At 36.6% G+C, this 26010-nt stretch overlaps 1 protein-coding gene across 2 annotated transcripts in view; it reads right to left on the bottom strand.

The window, feature by feature from the left end:
- Nucleotides 1-26010, bottom strand: part of LOC106867245 (uncharacterized) — a 118088-nt gene that overhangs the window by 18682 nt on the left and 73396 nt on the right. Inside the window, exons 1-2 of one of the 2 annotated variants that reach the window (XM_089348203.1) lie at nucleotides 22475-22716; nucleotides 2981-3336 (exon numbers count right to left, since the gene is read on the bottom strand). In XM_089348203.1, the coding sequence (XP_089204329.1) occupies nucleotides 2981-3336; nucleotides 22475-22701 (583 nt within the window). In that variant the 5' untranslated portion in view covers nucleotides 22702-22716. Of the gene's footprint in view, nucleotides 1-2980; nucleotides 3337-22474; nucleotides 22717-26010 lie in introns of those variants that run through there. The other variant, XM_089348204.1, reaches the window with a different exon arrangement.

Below are 26010 nucleotides of genomic sequence, written 5' to 3'. Positions count from 1 at the left end.
AAAAAAATAAGTATTAACTTGAAAGATCGTTGTATGAGTCAGTAGAGTGACATGTTTAACATATTTTTATATGCGTACAGTTGACAGTTAATTCGAAGTTTCGGCTATCTACTGTTTATTGAAGACTGCAAAGCCGAAACTTTATAATATCTATCTATCTATCTATCTATCTATCTATCTATCTATCTATCTATCTATCTATCTATCTATCTATCTATCTATCTGTCTATCTATCTATCTATCTATACACATACATACACTTATACATAGATAACACAAAATATTTAACGGATGCACTGTTAAATTATCGTACTTCATCATACAGTCGTTGGCGCAGAACTTAGGTGGAACTGGAGACTTAATGAAACTCCGTCCAATGAGTTACCCCACATTCCATATAAAATCCTTTCGAAATGCCCGGCAGTTAATCAGTGCCTTAGAAAGACCATAATTTATAAGGGCACTGTTTCGACTAATACAGAAGCCTTTCACTATATAAGGGTCACATCGTCTCAGTTTAAACGGAGATTTTACTTCCGTGTCCAGTCTTTTAAGAAACCGACTAAGCACAAATTTACATCTCTGGCTGAACTGGTATGGGACTTGAAATTCCGGAAAAAAGACCATACGGGATCTTTTGATCTGTGGTGAGAACTGCTTCTCCTTATATGGGCGGAGGTGGTGAGTGCAACCTGTGCTTCATGGAGGCACCCGAAATCATAAACACCAGGGATAATCATGTTGGCAAACGTTAATACATTTTCATAAGAAATCCGCATAAATACAATGGGACTTAAGGGAAAATTTCACGTGCTTCACCATTTCCCCTAGGGGACTACCTTATCTCCTTTAACTTAAACCTTAGGACCTGGAACTTTTAACACCGATCTCGAAATCCTGATTCTCTCAAAGTAAACCACTGTTTAGTTCATTTAGAGAACATTTGTCAGAGCCTACATCCAACGTACCCCACCGCGTGTGGACTAAAATTATGCTCTTCCGGTTCTATCCTCCGTCTCCGCTTTCGATCATTTACACCATATGGAGTTCATTATTACCTCCCCAATAATAGGTTACTTTAATCTCACGTATAAGTGTTTCCCCTAACATGCAGTAGCTGGATGTTCTTTCTAATATAATTCGGATATAGTTTATATTTCTAATGTTTTTTATTGTCTTTCTGATATTTTTCTTATTAAGTTTCCTTATGTTTTCTTATGTGTCCTATATCCTACAGGATGTTGATATTTTATATAGCATAGCACTGCTAATATTTTAAATTTTCGTTTTAATATTTGTGCATATTTCAACAAGAGTCTTCCACGCGATCCTTGATCTCTTTACCTCCCTCCTTCCACACACTTTTGACATGGCTGACTACTATAAGGAAACCGGCCATAGAAAGTGACGGTATCAAGAGATTGTTATTCACAACATGAAGTTTCGCATTTTTTCCAACAGGCCTTAGTTGCGTATTTATGCAACAACAGAATATAATAAACGCAATAATTATTTAGTTGTTACAGAATTAAATTCCAGATACAACAGTATGGTATATCCAGATGATCCAGATGAATATTAGCCTAAAGATGGATTAGATTGATCAGGTAACTATAAGGAGCTTCCTTTGGTCAAGGGTGACCCATTCATCTGTACATGTAAGTGAAGGGCTGGGCAAAGTGTTTTGAGGAAAACTAGCTGTTTCTCCATATATGCAAGTCGCATATCCCCATGGCACCAATGTTCATCCAATAGAAAGAATGCCGACTTTTGTTGGTTCACAGTGAAACCAGTATTATCACGGACGTTGCCGCCAGAACATAAAGAACGGGAACAGTTCCGTCAGCTCACCTTCCTCTGGATTGGTACATTTTTGTATCGACTCCAAAAGGGATGAAAGACAAAGCTAATGTTGCGATATTTGAACTTAGAGCGCAGAATATTGGAAAAAATACTTCGAGATATTCTATCCAGCACTTTAACAACTCTACCAATTTGCCCCTTTGTTCGGAGATCTATTACCCAGAGACAGACGACGAACAAAATCCAGGCAGAATAATGTTAGTAGCGGACTTGTACCTAATGACCTTTAAGAAAATAGTTCAATGTCTGCGTTCATTAGGCGATGAATTTATGGGTAAGGAATAATTGAATAACAAATAAATGAATATGAATAAACAATAATGAATAAATGAATATGAATAAACAATAATGAATAAATGATAATATAATGACAATGAATGATAATAAGCAGATGATGATTAATAAATGATAATGAATAAATCACAATGAATAAATGATAATGTATAAATAACATTGGATCTTTTTTAAAACGGGGGCCACATTTTTCATTAACGAAACACTTTGAAACTTGGGACACTGGTAGAATGTGTCATATAAAACATCTTTTTCTCTTAGTCTTCTTAAAAAAAAAAAGAAATCCCTAAGTTATTCCATGTTAAAGTTGTCGTATTTCTGTAATTTCAACCAATCACTGACGTCCATTCAGCCGATATACATTAAGTGCCGACTACATAAACAAACGATTCTGAAACAATTCTATCGGTGATAGGGTTAGGGTTAGGGTTAGGGTAAAACAGCAAATTTAAAAAGAAAAAAGCAAATAAAACGAAGCTATGGCTTAATCAGCCAAAGGAGTAAATGTAAACAACTGAATACTTGTCAGTGATTGGTTGAAATTATCGAAATAAGACAATTTTTTACATGAAATAAATTCGAATACAAAAATATTTTTCTGTTCTATAACACAAAATAGATAAGTATACGAAGTTTGAAAGTCTTTCGGTACCAAAAACACTACGTAAAACATTAATGAAAACTGTGGCCTCTGTTTTAAAAAAGATCCATAACATTTAATAAATGATAATGAATAAATCACAATGAATAAATGATAATGAATACATTATAATGAATAAATGATAATAAATACATTATAATGAATAAATGATAATGAACTGACCGTCTGAGTTAATCCGAGCATGAAGGTCAAGTAACTTGTGCTCCACTTTGTTGATCCGTAGATGTAAATCTTCAACTTTGTTAATAAAAATGGAGAGTTTCTGATCGAGAACGCCGTTCAAGTCTGATTGGTTGACAACTTCTTGCGCCATGGCTTCTCGCGCTACTACTTGGTCTTTAAAAGCCATTTCAATCAAATGCAACCGCTGAGCAAAATCTGAGAAAACATGTTTCCACGGACACATGGTATCTGCTGAGTCTGCCCTGCAGATGTCGTTTGGTGAGTTCGTGTCAACGTTGCCCCAAGACGTAAGCCAACGGAGAGAAGCGAGTAGGCCAACGACAGAGAATATTATTCTGAAAGCAAATAAAATGTTCGTTATTATTCAGCGGTGACTTCAGTTTGGTATCAGTAAACACACACACACACACACACACACACACACACACACACACACACACACACACACACACACACACACACACACACACGCACACACACACACACACACACACACGCACGCACGCACGCACGCACACAAAGACACACACACACACACACACACACACACACACACACGCACGCACGCACGCACGCACACAAAGACACACACACACACACACACACACACACACACACAGAGGCAGAAATTACCGTTACAGTTTACAAGGGCACTCAGAACTAACGTTTACAATTTGAAAAATTCATAAAAATATTACAAAATAAGAATAACTCAACAAGGTTTATTGGAAAACAGGTAAACAAATGAAGTTTTATAAGACAAATCCGAAAATTTTAATATGAGCTTCATTGATTGCACAGAACACATTTAATGAATGCACAGTTTCTGTTGTAAAGATAATTTAAGAAAAGTCTCTGTGTGTGTATGTATATATATATATATATATATATATATATATATATATATATATATATATATATATATATATATATATATGTGTGTGTGTGTGCGTGTGTGTGTGTGTGTGTGTGTGTGTGTGTTTGTGCGTGCGTGAATATTAGTACTCTAATGCACGAAATTCTCGCCCTTGAGCCCGCAGCTGCACATACACACGCATGCACACCTTCGTTTTGGGATCACTACCACTTTATTATCTCCCCTTCTTCCTAGCTCTCCTGTGTGACCCCTCTGCCCAGCATTCACCATGATAGCTAGCGACTAAACCTTTTCTATTTTCTATCCCTGTTTATTTCTGTCGAAGAGCGTAGGCACGAAACGTAAATAACTTTCTCACTTCCCGAGCGTTAAACTAATACATATCTTTGTTGTTTACACACCCGTCTTCGTCTTTTGTTGTTTTAGTAAATTCTGATTACACACACACACACACACACACACACACACACACACACACACACACATATATATATACTCATGTTTTGAGACCTATTTTTCCTGTTCGCATCACCAACCTTATATATGTATATATACATACATATATATATAAGCATCTAACTAGTATTATTCTATCGGTCTCTTTTGCCGAACCGCTAAGTTACGGGGCCCACCATCGCTTGACAACCGATGTTGGGGGTCAAACAGACACACACACACACACATATATACGACGGGCTTCTTTCAGTTTCCGTCTACCAAATCCACTCAGAAGTCTTTGGTCGGCCCGAGGCTATAGTTGAAGACACTCGCCCAAGGTGTCACGCAGTGGGACTGAACCCAGAACTGTGTGGTTGGTAAGCAAGCTTCTTACCACACAGTCACTCCTCCGCCAATAATTAACATCGCATGATTCCATGTGCTCTCCTGCGACATTGTTGATAACTTTCAACATTAGAGGTGTTGGAATTTTTTTTTTCAGAATTTTAAGAATGGCCTTTTACAAAACGATCGTTTTGAAAAAGAAAAAGTTTTCCATGAACTTTTCGATGTATGTATGTATACATGTATGTGTGTATGTATGTATGTATTTCTCTCTCTCTCTCTCTCTCTCCCTATATATATATATATATATATATATATATATATATATATATATATATATATATATATATATATATATATATATATATATATATATATATATATACATATATATATATATATATGTAACTATCTCGTTCTGTATCTTTCATACACCTACACATAATAATATATCATTCCGTTTGGTATTTGTAAACTGTCTTTTACACTCTCTTTCTCTCTCTCACACTCTCACTCATAAACTTATACGCACGCACACACATAAATTATATTTTTTAATCTGATAGCTGAAAGCACAAATATATCAAATATACCATTTAATACGATATCTGCAAATACATATATCAAAACTTTCCTTAAATTTGATATCTGTGAAAAGACACACACACACACACACACACACACACACACACACACACACACACACACACATAGTTATATACATTTATTTGATGTACTTTTTTTATATTCAATATCCATAAATACATAAACGGTAGCGGGGCACAATGAGTAATATTTCCTGCATTTTTGACTTTGAAATAAAATACATTTTTTACAAATGTTCACTACCTTACAGAAACTATATCAGCTAATTTGTCTGTCCTTGTTTGTCCCCTCTATGTTTAGCCCCTTGTGGGCAATAAAGAAATAAGAAACTATATCAGCTAAGCAAATGACCTTTTCTAAATGCATTCAAAACACTATAACATATTCAGAACATTATTCTAGAAAATTATCACCGTTCCCTTTGAGCATACAGAAAACAAACTTGGGCGGGGCAAAATGAGTAAGACAAGATAAGGTAAATTTTCCTCTTCAGTTTTCTAGAACTATACCAGAAAAAAAAGAAGGGTCATGCACATCAAAATCCGTCTTTAGACATCGGGAAGGTGATCAAAAATGCCACAGGAATTTAAAATAGTCATATAGACTTATAGGGCCGGTTTCCCGGTTTTCATGGCATGTATATTCCCCAACCGGACGGGACGCCGGTTCACCGCAAGATTACTCATTTAGCCTGTTGAATGGACTTGAACAAGGTGAAACGAAATGCTTTGCTCAAGAACACAACATGTCGCCCGGTTCAGGAGTCGAAACCAGAATCTTACGATCGTGAGTGCAACACCCTAACCAGTAAGGCACGCGCCTCCATAATTTCAAACAAATAGAAAAAAACAAAACAGAAATTACTCATTTTACCCCACCTCCTATAACAGATATTAAATGAAATTTAAGCACATACGTGATATGTTTGATATCACTAAATATCTGTCGAATATATCCGTACCGTCAACATATCGCTATCCGTCCTTGTATAAAATTCTATGAATGTAGTTCCTTTGGACCCTATCTCTATTTTGGGTCTGAACCGCTTAATCTGGTCTTTCTAAGTTTTGGCAAGAAGAACATCGAATACGATCGTTTTATTTCTTGTTATTCATTTTATTTATTTCAAGAATCGTAATTCCTATAAAAGAAATCCCTGTATGTTAAGATAATCATCTCCACACACACACACACACACTTTATTTGTGGGTTAACAAAACAACCAATGGTTTCATGCAATAAAGATCTTCACAATTGTTCAAGCGTGCCACGTAGAGGTGTTGTTAGCCGTCCCCATTATGAATGAAAAGTGAATATATATATACACACACACACACACACACACACACACACATATATATATATATATATATATATATATATATATATGCATACATACATACATATATATACATATACACATATACATATATATATATACACATTCATATACATACATACATACATACATATATATATATATATATATATATAGTTGTAATTTTCAATTAATTTCAAAATTTTTTCGGCATCTATCAAAGACAACGAAAGGTGTGAAGGAAAGACCCGCAATCTTGATTAGGCGAACAATGCCTGGTGAATAAATTTGATCGATGGAAACTGTATGGAAGCCTGTTGTATAAATATATGCATGCGTGTGTCATTGTGTTTGTGTTTTCCTCTCCCCACCCACTGTCACTTGATAACCGACTTTAGTTCCTCATAACTTAGGAGGTTGGCAAAGGATATGGACAAAATAAGTACCAGGTCTTAAAGACATAAGTATATAGCTATTTGCTTAACTAGACTTTTCAAGGCGGTGCCCCAGCATGGCCACAGTCCAATGACTGAAACAAGTAAAAGCAAACATAGGAAAAGAAAGAAGACACAAGTGTTCATAACCCCCCCCCCCCCCGCTCTCTCTCTCATTCCCTCTATTTATCTTTCTATCTTTCTCTTCACACTCATCTCTCTTCCTTTTTCTCATACCCCCATCTCTTTCTCTCTCTCTTTACACTCATCTCTCTGTTTTCCCTCACTCTCCTCTGCTCTTCGATAGAGGTCAATGACCCAAAGTATTAGGTACTCTTCCCTTCACATCAATTGATTTTATCGAACTGTTCTATAAATTCTGCCATTCACTTATGTACGTATATATATATATATATATATATATATATATATATATATATATATATATACACACATATATGTATGTATATTATTTTATCCGTTTAATTTTTTACTTGTTTCAGTCATTTAATTGCGATCATGCTGGAGCACCGTCTTTAGTCGAAAAAATCGACCCCAGGACTTATTCTTTGTAAGCCTAGTATTTATTCTATTGGTCTCTTTTTCCGAACCGCTAAGTTACGGGGACGTGAACCCCAACATCGGTTGTCAATCGATGTTGCGGGGACACACACACACACACACACATACGACGGGCTTCTTTCATTTTCCGTCTACCAAATCCTCTCAGAAGGCTTTGGTAGGCCCGAGGCTGTAGTAGAAGACACTTGCCGAAGGTGCCACGCAGTGAGACTGAACCCGGAACCACGTGGTTAGTAAGCAAGCTACTTATCACACAGCCACTCCTGCGCCTATGTATATATATGACTGTCTGTCGGTATATATATATATTTATATATGCATACACACAGATACCTTCACATACATTTATACACCTATCTCTCTGTCTGTTTATACCCACACTCACACGCACACGCACACACACATATATACATATACACATATAAGTACATATATGTATGCACTATTATGTATGTGTATGTATATATATATATATATATATGTGTGTGTGTGTGTGTGTGTGTGTGTGTGTGTGTATATAATGAATGAAAGACCGAAGATGGAATATACGAGAATTTATTATTAATCACGACAATTGTTTCGACATATATATATATATATATATATATGTCTGTATGTGTGCATGTGTGTGTGTGTGTGTGTGTGTGTGTGTGTGAGAGAGAGAGAGAGAGAGAGAGAGATAGAGTGTGTGTATGTGAGTGGGTGTGTCTTTGCAAAGCTGACATACTGACTCGGAAATGTTAGTCTCCTCTGAATCGTATTGGGTTGAAATTTGATACTATCGACACGGTTGTGCAATTGCATGTCCCACTTAATTTACAGAAGCTATTAAACCGAACTGCAGTTCAATACCATTTCTTCACGGCTCGATACCTCAGCTAAGAAACCTGATATCATTATCAATACAAATGAAGAAAATAAGACATCGAAGAAAGTATTAGAAAAACGGAATGAAAACCAAAACGTGTTAATAATAAAAAAAAACAAACAGAATACTCTGTATATAGTCTCTCTCTTTTTCTCTCTCCCTTTTTACCTCTGTATATCTTCAAACCCTTTCTTTCTTTCTATTTCTCTCTCTCTCTCTCTCTCTCTCTCTCATTACTTCTCTTTCTCTCTAAACCGTCTTCCCCTTACTCTTCTTCTTCCTCAGTTTCTCCCCCCCTCGCTCTCTCTCTCGCCCTCTTTTTCACTAACAACTATAAATTACTGTCCTTCTTCCTCTTACTTTTCTTGATTCCTTTCCTGTTATTTTAATTTATTTCTTCAATTCTTTCCTTCACACGCGTTCCCTTTTGTTCCGTCTATCTTGTTTTTTCCATTATTGAATTCTAGCTTTCAGTTCATATTTCTTTCGACCAACCTTTGAGGTCACCGTATTCGCAATCATCCACCTATTGATTGACATACATACATACATACAGACAGATAGAAAGACATCATAGCTGCACCCTCGTTACTCGAGAAAAGCCATTGCCGAGAAGACTTACTGAAATGATTCATTATTGTTGCCATGTGATGCCCTTATATGACTTTTAAGCCCGGCCAAGCCTTTACACATTTTATTACATACTGGACAACCGTGCTGGCTGGCAGGAGAAACAGGTGCCACCATATGCACTCTCTTAACATGGCTTTTTAGACCTCCAACTGAGAGGTACAACCTTCTACATTTTACACACGTTCTGTTATGAATTTTAATAGCCACAGCATTGCTTATCATGAGTCGATTTCTATGAGAATTTTGATGGCTCACCAGGCCTGCACGACTCAAACACCTCCACCTACAACCCACACATATAAAAAGCAACACTCTCTCACTCTCCACAGGTCCCCCCTTCTAAGCCCCCTCCTAATTCTCTCATACTTCACTCTCTCCCTCTCAAACCTTGAACAACCATCATGCACTATCTTCCTCCATCCATCGCGGTCTTGTACCTCCCTCTCTCAATTACCAGCTGCATACATACATGCATACAAAGGTTTATATCTGTAATTATTGGGGCCCTGGGATATGTAACACACTGCCTAAATACCAATCTTGAGAAATTAGGCTTCTCGAAACTAGAAAGGAGAAAACTAATTCGAAGACTACAGATCCAATCCAACACTGGAAGTGTAAAAATCTGTGAAACTTTCCTGAAGTTTATCATTTAAATATATATGAGCATTTCCAGATATGCAACTATATGCACGAGAATACATACATAAAACATACAAATATGCACATACATACATACATACATACATACATACATACATACAAACAAATATAGTTTGTTGTTGATGTTGAAATTCCAATGAAGGAGCCTTGGATCAAGGTTAGAAACCGGTTCTTTCTCTATTGGCAAGAAACCATGAAATAAACTGAATAATGGCACATGTACATACATACATACATACATATATACATACATACATGCAAGCAAACTGAGTCCTCAACTTGTTCCCTTTACCAAAAGGTTTGCAAGGCACCACCAGGCCCCAAAAGACCCATTCGTGTCCATAGAATATGATTAAAGCACGACAAGAGAACCCATCATATCATCATCATCATGTGCGTGCGTGTTAAGTGTGTTTGTGGGCATGTACGTATGAACGAGAGAATTAATAAAACAAAAATTAAAGAATCTAATTCAATTAGTGTAATGAAAATAAAGTAATTAGAACCATACAAAAAAGAGTGAATTAAAAAATATAATAAAATAAAATGGCGAATATAATATTATACGTCATATTTAATAATATATATTTTCTATTGTTTATTATTACATAGAATAAATAATGTATAATAATAATTAAGGATTGTAATTTAGAATTAATCAAAAAATATTTTTGGAATCAATTTAGAAAAAAATACACAAAAATACAATGGAGGGTGGAACTAACTTGCTGTGCGACTTCGCCAACAATCTGCTTCTTACTCTGTGCCGGCCAATGCACCTATTTCACTTATAAAAGAACTTTCGTTATTAAAGGATAGAATTCTACAATGTGAAACTGTGTATATTTGTAGTTATCATGTTTGTCGTTGAACCATTTAATGTTCGAAATGCCAAAATGGAATGCTGGTCGTTTGTTAATATTGAATATATCTTTTTCTTTATTTATAATGGACGGACAGGTATCCTCATATTGTTTTCATGTTTTTTTCCAATGGTTATAATGGGTCCTTTTACAGACGAGGGCGTGCCCTGTTCTTTCCCCTACTCTTCAAGCTTTATTTGAATCCACTGATGTCATTACAGTCAAGCCAGGTGATATTAGCTTTGAGTCTGGCCAAAGAGATACAAAAAGAACCCTTTAGCAATCCCTCAATACGATCCTATGCTATTACCCCTGTGCACCAACTCCCCACATTGCTGTCACTAACACACAATCAGAAAAAAGCCCCCTGCAGCAGTCAAAACCTGCTACTACGCTAGCCTCCACATTTCTACTCAATGCACAAGGTGTCAGTCCCCCCATCAATGCACAAAAATGGATGATCCAATTCATTGAAGATTGGGTTGGTAACCATCCACACCACATCCCTTTCTTCATTCTTACCGAGACCCACCTTGACAATTCCCACTTGAAAGACGAAGTGAAAGTGAGGAATTTCACAACCATCCACGCAGATCGAGTCGACAGAAGGAAGGGTGGAACTACCATTTTCCTGCAGGATTCCTTTTCGAGATATAGAAATATGACATTCTCCAATGGCTACTGTGAATCGGTCACCGTGCACAACAAAACCACTGACCTGATAGTAGGTGAGCTGTATAGGCCACCTCAAACACCCATACTGCGCTTTAATGAATGCCTTAACAGCATTAGGTGCTTTATTCAACAGTAAAATCAAGCCCAGCCAAATTCAGTAGTGGTGTTCTACAAGGCAATGTGTTGGGCTCACTTCTTTTCATCATCTACACCAATGACATTACTGATATCATCAAGTAAAACAACATAAGAATCTTTGCAGTTGATTCCAAGATCCAAAGGGTCATCAATGAAGTGGGTGACCGGACATGCTTTCAGTCAGATCTATTGGCTTTCATCCAATGGGCGGGAAAGAATAATATGCTGCTGAACGAGGACAAATTTGAATTAATTTACTTCGGAATAGAGAATACATTGAAATTCCCATACTCCCTTCCATCGGGTGAAACTCTCATGGTATCCAACAACATCAGAGACTTGAGAGTAATTGTGGACAACAGCAGAAACTGGGCCGCTCATTTAAACAACTAAGTTGACATGGCTCGCAGAATATGTTCCTGGATTCTCAGAACGTTCCAGTCGAGAGACATCCACACCATTATCCTTCTCTTCTCTACTTTTGCCCGACCCCACCTCGAATACTGTTCTCCACTGTGGTCTCCTCACACGAAACAAAGTATCATGAAAATTGAAGCATCTCGAAGCTCAATTACTAAAAAGACAGATGGCATGACAGACCTTGACTATTGGGGTCGACTAGAAAAGCTCAAGCTTTATTCCATCCAACGCTGCCGTGAGCGCTTCATCATCTGCATGATGTGGGAAATATTCATATTCCACCAGCATTGCTCAAATGATGTTGGCATCGCCTTTAAGATACACCCAAGACTTGGACCCCGTGTTATCCGTCCACAACATAAATCATACTCACATCACATAACAACAACACGGCATAATTATTTCACTTCAATTGGCCCCGCTCACTTTAACATTACACTAAAATACATTAAAGCAGAAACAGACCCCATAAAGTTTCAGAAGTCATTGGACAAATTCCTTCCAAAAATTCCAGATAAACCTCCTACACCCGGATATCTCTCCGCAAACAACTCTCTCCTTGAGTGGGCCATGTTGTCCGATTCCAGATTTGAATGACTTTGCTAGGTGGTGCTATTAAGCTACACATGGCCTGGGCCAGTACTGACCGAACCCTATCAAAGTATCAAAGTATATATATATATATATATATATATATATACACACACACACACATATATAATATATATATGAGCATGTACTGCGAACGAGTAAATATTTACAGGCATTTATGTATATGTGTACGTATGTGTATATTTGCATGTATGCATATATGGAAGCATGTATATGCATGTTTATATAAGCTATCAAGTGACGGCCCCAGCAGCAGACATGCGAAGCGAATGTTGCGGTTGGTGTTAGTCATGAAAAAAAGGCATTAATTGGATGCGTAATGCCTATGACCGTAAGAAGTGGTGAGGGCGGGGAGGAGGAAGACTTCTATTACCACATCGGAAACCCGACGACTACATGTACGTATATTTATATGTATGCATCTATATATGTATATATATATATATATATATATATATATATATATGCATATATATATATATATATATATATATATATATATATATATATATATATATGCATATATATATATATATATATATATATATATATATATATATATATATATATATATGTACTCTTTTACTTGTTTCAGTCATTTGACTGCGGCCATGCTGGAGCACTGCCTTTAGTCGAGCAAATCGACCCCGGGATTTATTCTTTGTAAGCCTAGTACTTATTCTATCGGTCTCGTTTGCCGAACCGCTAGGTTACGGGGACGTAAACACACCAGCATCGGTTGTCAAGCGATGTTGGGGGGACAAACACAGACACAGAAACACACACACACACACACACACACATATATACATATACATATATAAGACGGGCTTCTTTCAGTTTCCGTCTACTAAATCCACTCACAAAGCTTTGGTCGGCCCGAGGCTATAGTAGAAGACACTTGCCCAAGGTGCCACACAGTGGGACTGAATCCGGAACCATATTGTTCGTAAGCAAGCTACTTACCACAGAGCCACTCCTACGCGTATATATATATATATATATATATATATATATATATATATATATATATGTAGAATGTTGTTGACAGTGACTCTGATGTTTCATCCAGCTGAAAGCTTCGAATTTTAAGCCATCTTTGGACTATGGCTTAGCTGGCTGATACTTCGAAGTCACTTTCAGCAACATTCTTGTATAGGTTTGTACTCTACAAAAGTATAGTGACCCATCAGTTCAATGTAAAGTTGTTTTTATTATAACTGAATATAAGGCGGCAAGATGGCGGAATCGTTAGCACGCTGGGCGAAATACTTAGCGGTATTTCGCCCATCGCTACGTTCTGAGTTCAAATTCCGCCGAGGTCGAATTTGCCTTTCATCAATTAAATAAGTACCAGTTACGCATTGGGGTTGATGTAATCGATTTAATCGCTTCTCCTAAACTTGAGGCCTTGTGCTTCCATATTCGGCTTGCACACATGGATTGAATAGAGACACACACTCGCACACATACACGCGCACGCATACACACAGACATATCCAAACAAACACACATATACGGCTTGCACACGTGGATTGCATATAGACACACACGCACACGCGCGGCGCGCGCACACACACACACACGCACGTACGCATATACACAGACACACCCAAACACACACACACATTTATGGCTTGCACACGTGGATTGCATATAGAAACACACACACACATGCACACACACACATACGCACACGCGTGGCGCTCTCACACACACACACACACAAGCACGCATACACACAAACACAGCCAAACACACACATATACGGCTTGTACACGTGGATTGCATATAGACATACGCACGCACACACAAACATATACTGTTACACACACACACAAACATATACTGTTACATCCACACGGAAGCACACACACACACACACACACACACACACACACACACACACACACACATAAACCCTTCATATAGGAAACAGATGTTCTACACATGTAAATTTATACTCAATCGTTGTTAACATTTTCCTCAAAAAAAATTGACATTTTTATTTTTTTGCCAATTCAACAGAAATCATTAAAATTTTACCAATTACTTTTGTTACTGATCAAAATTAATGTAATTTTACATATTTCCGTTTCTGTATATAAGTGAAGACATATATGTTAATGAGCGTGTGTGTGTATGTGTGTGTGTGTGTGTGTGTGTGTGTGTGTGTGTGTGTGTGTGTGTATGTGTGTGTGAGCATATCTTAATATATAGATATAAAGAAGCCCGACGTATATATGTATTTCTGTGTGTGTGTGTATATGTGTATATGTGTGTGTGTCTGTGTGAGCACATCTTAATACTTATATATATAAAGAAGCCCGACGTATATATGTATGTGTGTGTGTGTGTGTGTGTGTGTGTGTGTATCTTTGTTCCCCACCACCGCTTGACAACTAGTGCTGGTGTGTTTACTTCCCAGTAACCTAGCGGTTCGGCAACAGAGAGCGACAGAATAAGTACCGAGCTTTAGAAAAATTAATACTTAGTCGATTCTTCTTTCGATTAAGATTCTTCAAGATGGCGCCTCAGCATGGTCGCAGTCTAATGACTGAAACAAGTAACAGATAGAAGATATCTATCTATCTATCTATCTATCTATCTATCTATCTATCTATCTATCTATCTATCTATCTATCTATCTATGTGTGTGTGTATGTGTGTATAGCGTTTAAACGTCCTCAATACATGGACTCAAAGTAAGGCGCTAGAAAGAAAACTAGATGGAACATTCAGAAAACTTGTGAGAGCTGCGTTTAACATGAAATGGTAGTTCTATACAGCAAACGAGGCATTTTATGGCAATCTTCTTAGAGTAGCCTTCATTACAAAGGAACGAAGACTGAAACCCCGTGGACACTGCTTCCATAGCAAGAATGAAGTGAGTCAAACGCTGAAGTAGGAACCAGCACGCGGAAAATGGTTTAGGGGTTCGTTCTGTTAGGACGTTTACTGACCAACTGGTTGAAGACTGCTTTACAGAAGAGCGATCTACCAACAGGGAAGGGGAGGATTCTAGAGACAAGTGGTTGATGGTGATCGTCTGCGGACAACGCGGTAAGTAGGTAGGTACATAAAGATATGTACGTACATAGATACACATGCATGCTTATATGTGCGTACGTACACACATGGATAAACACACATACATACATAGATACATAAACACACATATATACATAAAGGCGGCGAGCTGGCAGAAACGTTTGCATGTCGGGCGAAATGCTTAGCGGTATTTCGTCTGCCGGTACGTTCTGAGTTCAAATTCCGCCGAGGTCGATTTTGCCTTTCATCCTTTCGGGGTCGATTAAATAAGTACCAGTTACGCACTGAAATCGATGCAATCGATTTAATCCGTTTGTCTGTCCTTGTTTGCCCCCTCTATGTTTAGTCCCTTGTGGGTAGTAAAGAAATAACACATACATACATAGACGAATATATGATCGCATACAGGCAAACATGGATGTATGCACATACACACTCACATATTCATATATGTAACCACACACACACACACACACATCAGCGGCATGCTTACTTATTTAATCCACACATTTACATATAGAAAAATTACCCTTTGATGAGCTGAAGATCAGCGCACACCGGGTCCTGGTCAGTAAAATATGTTCCTTTTTTCTTCTGCTACTAGACCTCTTTGGCCATAATCCACACAAAATCTATACACTAAAATCTTTTTCTCTTCATACGACGCAACGTAACATGTGATCCCTTTTCCCCTTCTCTTCTTTTTACTTGTGTTATGTACGCCACACTTACGTTATAAAAAAAAACAACAAAAAAAACAAAAAACTCCACACGAAAGAGACAGATTCTCGATAAACATTAAACAAGAATACCGCCGAGTCAACCATGCCTGTAACAAACACTTATGAAACAACAACAACAACAACGATGCCAGGATTGTAAGAATCAATGCAAACATCCAAACAATATCGACGGGATTGTCATGTCAGAATGTAAACTACCAGAGGACTTCGACGCCAGGACACCGTAAAACAACAACAACAATTACACCTCTGGAATATATGGTGCAGTACAGCTAGATACAGATGAAATGCTATCAATTCGGCTGTCAAGCGACTAGGACTCACAAAACATCAAACATGAAAACTAAAACACACGATGTTCCAAGCTATACACAGAAACCAACCAATGTATTTCCATTTAAACTACAACACGAAAACATCTATTATGAAGAAACGTATTTTTATGTTTTTATTTTTTTAAATACAAATACACAGAATGAAACTGGTTACTCCTTATGTTAAAAAGTAAAATTTGTATCATTTAACCAAATATATATATATATAAATTATATATATATATATATATATATATATATATAAATTCAACGCATTTTCAACCTTTTATCTGTATTTTCATGTACATAAATACCTACATATGTGGTTTTTGTGTGTGCCTGTGTGCATATATATATATATATATATATATATATATATATATATCATGAAGTATATTTGCCACCTAAATGTGGCTAACCCTTAAGGGGAGATGCTACGGTAGCTTGTAGCCCCAGGAAGACATCTCCTCCAGCTGCCTATTGACACACTTTCTGTGTCCTATCAGTATTTGCAAAGGGAAGCCATCCTTCCCATCTCCAACCTGAGTTTCTGGGTATTGACTCGTCCTCAGCGTGTGACAATCACCGGTTGGCGATGGGACTTTCCTTTGCAAATACTGACAGGGCACAGATAGTGTGTCAATAGCCAGCTGGAGGAGATATCTTCCTGGGGCTACAAGTTACAGTAGCATCAGCGGAGTTACTAAAATGTTAACGAGATAATGTTAAAGATTAGTGGAAAACAAAACCTCTGTGTCGAACTAATGAGAAATCTATCGATGATCCAACTGGACTATAGCTTTAGATGAATACCTGTAATTATTGGGGATGATGAATATGTAACTAACTGGTTTGGCTGCGAGAGGGGTTTACAAAACTAGAAAAACTCGGTTGTTTAGGAAATTGCAATTACGCGACATTGGTGGAACTGTGGAAATATGTAAAACTTGTAAAACATTCACAAAGTTTGGCTTGTAGTAATTGCATATACACACGTGTAGACATACAATATATGTATATATATATATATACACATACATGTGTTGGCACTCCGTCGCTTACGACGTCGAGGATTCCAGTTGATCATATCAGCGGAACAGCCTGCTCATGAATTAACGTGCAAGTGGCTGAGCACTCCACAGACATGTGTACCCTCAACGTAGTTCTCAGGGGTATTCAGCGTGACACAGTGTGACAAGACTGACCCTTTGAATTACAGGCACAACAGAAACAGGAAGTAAGAGTGAGAGAAAGTTGTGGTGAAAGAGTACAGCAGGGTTCGCCACCATCCCCTGCCGGAGCCTCGTGGAGCTTTAGGTGTTTTCGCTCAATAAACACTCACAACGCCCGGTCTGGGAATCGAAACCGCGATCCTATGACCGCGAGTCCGCTGCCCTAACCACTGGGCCATTGCGCCTCCACATATATATATATATATATATATATATATATATATATATATATATATATATATATATATATATATATATATATATATATATATATATATATATATATATATATATATATATATATATATATATATATATATATATATATATATATATATATATATATATATATATATATATATATATATATATATATATATATATATATATATATATATATATATATATATATATATATATATATATATATATATATATATATATATATATATATATATATATATATATATATATATATATATTGTTGTACTTGGGGATGGTCATATTGCCAGTTTAGCCAATAAAAACACACGCACTGTATATTTGGTGTTAATTTCTTTTTTTTTTTTTTTTTTTTTTCAGCTTTATATTACATTAATCTTAATCTTAATCTTATTTCGGCCAGAGTTCTTTCGTCACACTTCTGTGACCTCATCAGTGGTCCTTTGTTTCCTTCTTTCTTACATAAGAAAGAAGGAAACAAAGGACCACTGATGAGGTCACAGAAGTGTGACGAAAGAACTCTGGCCGAAATAAGATTAAGATTAAGATTAATGTAATATAAAGCTGAAAAAAAAAAAAAAAAAAAAAAAAAAAGAAATTAACACCAAATATACAGTGCGTGTGTTTTTATTGGCTAAACTGGCAATATGACCATCCCCAAGTACAACAACATCTGTTTCAACACACGATTTCACATAAAAAAATCTTGCAAAACAAATATATATATATATATATATATATATATATATATATATATATATAAGCAATGTTAATTCTCTAAATGAAGTATTAACAGTAACTGCACGATAAAGTGTAGTATATTGCCACTTAAGTGTGGCTGACCCCTAGGGGTGGATGTTACTGTTGCTTTTAGCCCCAGGAGGACATCTCCTCCAGCTGGCTTATCGACACACGACTGTGTCCTGTTTGCCAAGGGAAGTTATCCCTCTCACCTCGATCTGCAGCACGAACGTATCCGGATTTCAGGGTTATTTCCCTTCGTCGGCGTATATATATATATATATATATATATATATATATATATATATATATATATATACATACATACCAAAGCATACAAATATCTACAAGCACATAGATATATAAATATCTACATGCTTGCATGTATGTGTTATCAATGTGTATATATACGTTTATTTATATATATTCAAGCCTAATCATGTTTATCCGCATCGCTTTCTTCATACATATTATGTATGAATTCGTACATTCATACTTATACATAAACAGAATTATGCATACATCCTTCTTTCTATTCATCCATCCGTCCGTTTGTCCGTCCGTCCGTCTGTCTGTCTGCCTGTCTGTCTGTCTGTCTGTCTGTCTGTCTGTCTGTCTGTCTGTCTGTCTATAAACAGATACATAAATACACGCAACACGTATAACCGCATAGTTGGTGATGTCTAAATTCCGGTGAAAAACCTGTTTCGCGGTTAGAAACTGGTTCTTTCTCTATTGATGAAAAATTTTAATAATAAAACCAAAAGAACATTCGTACATACCAACACACACACATATATGCCCATATGTATATATGTACATACATACACACGTACATATACATGCATATATATATATATATATATATATATATATATATATATATATATATATATATATATATATATATTTAAAATAATAACGTCGACCACTAACGTGGACAATTAATGCGTTAGAAATAGATCACATCTTGTGTCTATTAAGACCTAAATTGTTCTCAACATGAAATATAGCAGCATACCAAAACGTGAGCGGGCAAGACATTTAAAATCACCCAAAAAAGCATTCTTAAACAGGGACCGGTTTCGGATTTAACAAATTCTTAAGACATACGTACACAATAGTTATAAATTCAAGTTAGGAGAAAGACGGAAGTATGGGGCCGTGCGCAGTAGTTATTAACCAACAGATTGAAGCAGGAAAAAACAGTTGAGAATCACGTGACGAACCATCAAAGAGTTAGAGTTAAGAAGAGTTCCACAGCAACTGATTGCTATTATTGGACACCAAACCAAGACTTTATCCACCATTTTATTTCTCAGGGTACATTACAAGCAAATCAACCCTGACATCATACATTACCCACCCAAAAGGCATCCTGCTGGGTGATATCCTGTCGGTATCTAATCACAGAACATAGTGGTTATAGAAGTGAATCATGAGAAATCTCTCATCGTTTCATTGTGGACGACCCGAGACTGTATAGATCATATATTGACCATTTCAAAGAGAAACTGTGTCTCATTAACTCGACGTGATGGGTATAAAAATTGGCAAACTGCTCAATGTTACTGGAAACTTCCACATCAACAGAGGATGCAGATAGATTTTTTTTTTGCTACGTAAAGAGGATGGCCTTGATCTAAAATCTGTCTTAGCATCATACGAGAACTGTATTGTAAAATAGAAGTAACATCACCGGCAGGCAGAAAAAAGACAGTTCCTTTAGATACTATCTTTTCAGGAGATACGATGAAATAGCCAGAATAATTTGGAATGAAGTGAAGAAGCAAAAGAACCAGAAAAATATGGTGAGACCCATGAATCAAAAGGATATTTATGGAACCTAAATATAAATCCGGGAACTAAAATTAAAACACAACCAGCCTGTTATTGTTGTTTAGAACCATGAAATAAAAACTTGTTCTACTGTGAAAGTCAATTCCCCACTTGACATCGATATAGTAAGAAAAATACAAACGGAAAAAGATATCTTCGGACATCTCTGTTGAAGAATTTGCGAATCCTGTTGCTAAAATACCCTTTCAACATTATACCATCATTATTAGAGTGACAAGATAGAAACGACCTATGTATGTCTTAACAAGGATTCTTGGGGCAAAAACATATAAATAATTCGTAAGCAACAAAATATGTTACACACAAAATAAGTATAGGAACGTAGAGAGAGAAGCTCACTACCAAGATGTGACCCGCATCATAATCAACTATCCTTAAAATATCACCATGATGTTATCATAGATTCCGAGGTAATCCGTAAAAAGGAAAGTGCTGAAGAGGAAATAGAATACAAACAGCTTCAGTGATGTGGAGGGTATACCTGCATATAAAATGGAAGAATACGAGTGTAATATTCCTGACAAAATCTTCGGTAAAGGTATACACAACAGTCATTGCATTAGTGGTCTACTACAGAGAATATCAAAGGAGAACCACAAGCGGTAAGATCATGCTTAAAGGGAAAATAGCGTATCTATGCCGAACAAATGATAAATCCACAGCGTGTGTGTGTGTGTATGTGTGTGTGCGCGTATGTGCGTACGTGTGTGCATTTGTGTGTGTGTATATATGCTTACATATTTATATATACACTCAAACATATAAATGTATACACACACACACATACATACGCACTCACGCATATGATTCCTTCTACCTGAGTTGCATTAAATCTATTTAATTTAGATTAATTCACATTAAGTATGAATCAATAGTAATTACGTAATTATAGAATTAACGATGCTCATTCTTAATGAAACAGCTGTTGACAGTATTTAATTTATGACCAATCGTTGAAATTTATGCTTTATATAGGCGCAGGAGTAGCTGTGTGGTAAGTAGCTTACTAACCAACCACATGGTTCCAGGTTCAGTCCTACTGCGTGGCACCTTGGGCGAGTATCTTCTACTATAGAAGCCTTGTGAGTGGATTTGGTAGATGGAAACTGAAAGAAGCTCGTCGTATATTATATATATATATATATCTGTGTGTATGTGTGTGTGTGTGTATGCGTGTGTGTGTGTCCGTGTTTGTCCCTCCACCATCGCTGGACAACCGATGCTGGTATGTTTACGTCACCGTAACTTAGCGGTTCGGCAAAAGACACCGATAGAATAAATACTAGGCTAACAAAGAATAAGTCCTTGGGTCGATTTGCTCGACTAAAGGCGGTGCTCCAGCATGGCCGCAGTCAAATGACTGAAACAAGTAAAAGAATATATATATATATATGTGTGTGTGTGTGTGTGTGTGTGTGTGTGTGTGTGTATGTGTGTGTGTGTGTATGTATTTGTTTACGCGCGCGTGTGTACACGAGTGTAGGTATTATTTGGTGTTGTTGATCAACCTATAGAAAACAAGAAAACACTTACTGAGACTCTATACACTCAATAAGTATTTGTTCCTGCCCAAAGGTTGTGGCCTTGCTGGAGCACCGACATGATTAAAACTCATTGTTAATAGTGAGTTGATTGGGACTTCCGATGTTCACTTATAAAGGATTATCTCGACCATCACAGGCAGACTCCGAATTCCCACTGAGCTTAATATTATCGACGTGTGTGCGTGCGTGTGTGTGTGTGTGTGTGTGTATGTGTGTATGTATGTGTATGTGTGTGTGTGTGTGTGTGTGTGTGTGTGTGTGAAAGTTAAAATGTTGCATATGATTCTAACTCACCTAATCCCGTATTTCGATTTAATCCCAGGTTTGGACTTTATCAGATTCCAAATCGACGACAGAAATAATAAAAGACGCGCCTTTAATCTTCTGTCGGTTTTATGCGCCTTGGCTAGGCATTTGGTTAAAGAATCCTTCTTGGTTTTAGCAGTGTCTTGGAAAACAGATAATGGAATATTGGAGAGAAAAGTTTGGTAATTCTCACAAGGATTTTTAACAACTTCCATCTTGTGGAATTCTTTGACGTTATAGTTTAGTTATTTTCCTTTGTTTTCGTTAAAGTCGGAAGAATCTTTGATGATCTAAACTTGATCACGTGACAGGGTATTTCTACGTCACTAGATGAGCTAAGTGACTCCTTCCGAGAAGTGTTAAGTGTCTTTATCATTGCGTTTCGTGAGAATTGAGAATTTTCACAACATATATATATATATATATATATATATATATATATATATATATATATATATATATACATGCACACATAAAATATAATATACTTATATATGTATATATAGACATATATACATTTATAAATATATGCATACATGCGTGTGTCTATGTATGTATATATATATATATTTACATACATACATTCATTCATACATACATGCGTATATATATATATATATATATATATATATATATATATATATATATATATAAATAAATATATATATATATATATATATATATATATATATATATATATATATATATATATACTAGATAATAAATCGTATGGTATACACACAACGCACATACACAAACACACAGACTCCCCCCCCCCCACGTATATTCATTCTCTTTCTCTTCTCTCTCTCTTTCACATACTTTACACTAAACCAATGACAAACTCCTAAACTATAATTATTCATAAGAATTACCTTGGCTTCTTTCATTTCGTTCTTATACAGCTCATAACCTTTTAACCTTGTTGTCATAACTATACGGTTATTATTGTTATAATTAATCATTTCTGGGGACAATGTCACCGGAATCCAGAGCTTTGCACCGCTGACCCTTGAGGCACTACAAGCAATTAACGAACTAATAATGGAACCACTATGTGATCGACTGACCTGCTAGAAAAAACAGCTTTATTTGGACATACTTTTATTCCTGTTGTGATGGCTTATAGAGGAAGCTTGTGGTTATATAAACAAAAATTGCAAATCACATTGATGTTGACGATTTAAGAAATGAAAACGAATCTCATCTCAATTATGTATGCCTATGTATATAACAAGCCCTGCATCTATCTATCTATCTATCTATCTATCTACCTATCTTTTTTTAAAGACCCCCTTCGGTCATAACTGACCATGGGATTGCACCTAGAAAGTTACCCTCCGAGGCACAAGTCTGGGCAAGGTTGTTTATGAAGACCAGTAATCGCCCATACATACCGGCCTCCCCTCTCGACGCCACCAGTGTTATCCAAGGGAAAGGCAAAGACCGATACAGCTTGGCACCTGTGACGTCGCTACTCATTTCTACAGCTGAGTGAACTGGAGAAACGTGAAATAAAGTGTCTTGCTCAAGAACACAACACGCAGCCCGGTCCGGCATTCGAACTCACAACCTTGCGATCGTAAGCTCGACGCTCTAACCACTGAGCCATGCGCCTTCACATCTATCTATCTAATATTGATAATAAGGAGAATGAAAAAAAATGAACATAATTCCTAGGCAGTCAGAACGACGTTTATTGGGTTGAGCCAAGACTTGAGTATGGAACCACTGCCGAGTAATTATGCTCAACTTCTTCATTCTCCTTATTATCAGTATTGTACTTTGCACTCTAAGTAGCAAAGAAATAAACTGTAACTTCGGATGGGAGTTAAAGGAAGTTTATCCCAAAACGCACCATCTGAAGGAACCAGCCTTGGCTCTTTACTCGGAGAAATTCGGTGTCTGTTTATTTTCTCTGATTCTTTTCTGTTGAAGAGCGTAGACTCGAAACGTAAAAGACTTTTTAATTTTTTCCAGAGCGTCAAATTAATACACTTGCTTGCTGTCCCGACACATGTCTTCGTCTTTTGTTTTTCTAGAAATTTCAACTATATATATATATATATATATATATATATATATATATATATGTAACATATGGTATAATCATGAACGAGGCAAATTTTAGCCATTTCTCCGCAGATTGAGAAAAATGATGAACAACTTTAACCGATTTTCGAATCTTACTGGGTTCTCATCGGAGACGTGTACATCATTCTGACAATCTCCTGAGAAACAATCAGCCAAACTGCTTATATACTGAACAAATGCAGCAGTTACTCTATGAAAGAGTCCCTAATTTGCATACTGAAAGTGTTTAACACTCTATAAATACCAGCGATATATATATATACATACATACATGCATACATACACACATACGTGTATATATATATATATATATATATATATATATATATATATATATATATATATATATATATACGTACATACATACATACATATATGTGTGTGTGTGTGTGTGTATATATACAAAGACACACACACACACACACGTATGTATGTAGTTGACTCTTCCGTTAAGGTAGGGTTAGCAAAAAATACTCCATCCAGTGAGAGGTAAATATCATTTAATAAATACAGGATTTAAATTAAGAGCTGCTAATGATTTCTTGCCATAGAGACACTGTGATTAGGCAGATTTATATAACCTTTGACTTACATCCTCAATGAACTCAATGGGATTGTGCAGAATTTCCACTCTACTCAATTCCATACACAAGGCTTGGCTCAACCCAAAATTATATTAAAAACACTTGGCCAAGAAGCTGCTCCGTGGGATCGAACAGGCGGCTTCCTCGCTGCGATGCGAACTTCTTAACCATTCGGCCAAACTGCGTCAACAGTAAACCATTAAAAAGCAACAACAAAAATCTTATTACCGGCGTTATGATTTCCCCAGACAAGTATTACCAAGAGCCTATTACCAAGTGCCTATTACCAAGAGCCTATAGCCAAGACACTTCGCTATAAACAGGTTGTAAGGTTCACAGTGAAACTGCTGAGTGGTTTTGTTAGATTACAGTTTCTAGTTTAAAAATCTGTTCATGGCTAGTCTGGAGAAAAATCGGGTCCTCGAACCTAATTCGAATTGAATACATTTGTCTTACCTTATCTTGGGCCCTTAACTCCTGGTGCAGTCATGGTGGGGTGGAGTTGGGACATTGGGCGTGTCTTGAACATTTTGTTTCTGGTGAAACCCAACCCACCTCCGTGTTTGACCATAGCAGATTTGTTCTTGGAAGAGAGGGAGAGAGAGAGGGGGGAGAGAGGGAGGGGGAGAGCGGGAGAAAGGAGGCGGGTGAAAACAGTGAATGAGGAGCGAAAAATCAGAAGAATAAGCAGAAAGAAAGAAAAAGAAGAAAGAAGACGACGTCGATGATGAAGAAGAAAACGAAAAAAGGAAAAGGTGAACAAGAAGAGGGAGAAGAAGTAGAAGATAAAGAAGAAGTAGAAGATAAAAAAGAAGCAGAAGAATGAGGGAAATGAAGAAAATAAAG

Source organism: Octopus bimaculoides, chromosome 2, assembly GCF_046866305.1.
Source record: "Octopus bimaculoides isolate indiv1 chromosome 2, ASM4686630v1, whole genome shotgun sequence".
Taxonomy (NCBI): domain Eukaryota; kingdom Metazoa; phylum Mollusca; class Cephalopoda; order Octopoda; family Octopodidae; genus Octopus; species Octopus bimaculoides.
Note: the sequence above shows the minus strand (reverse complement) of the source record. Positions and strands in the feature narration are given on the sequence as shown.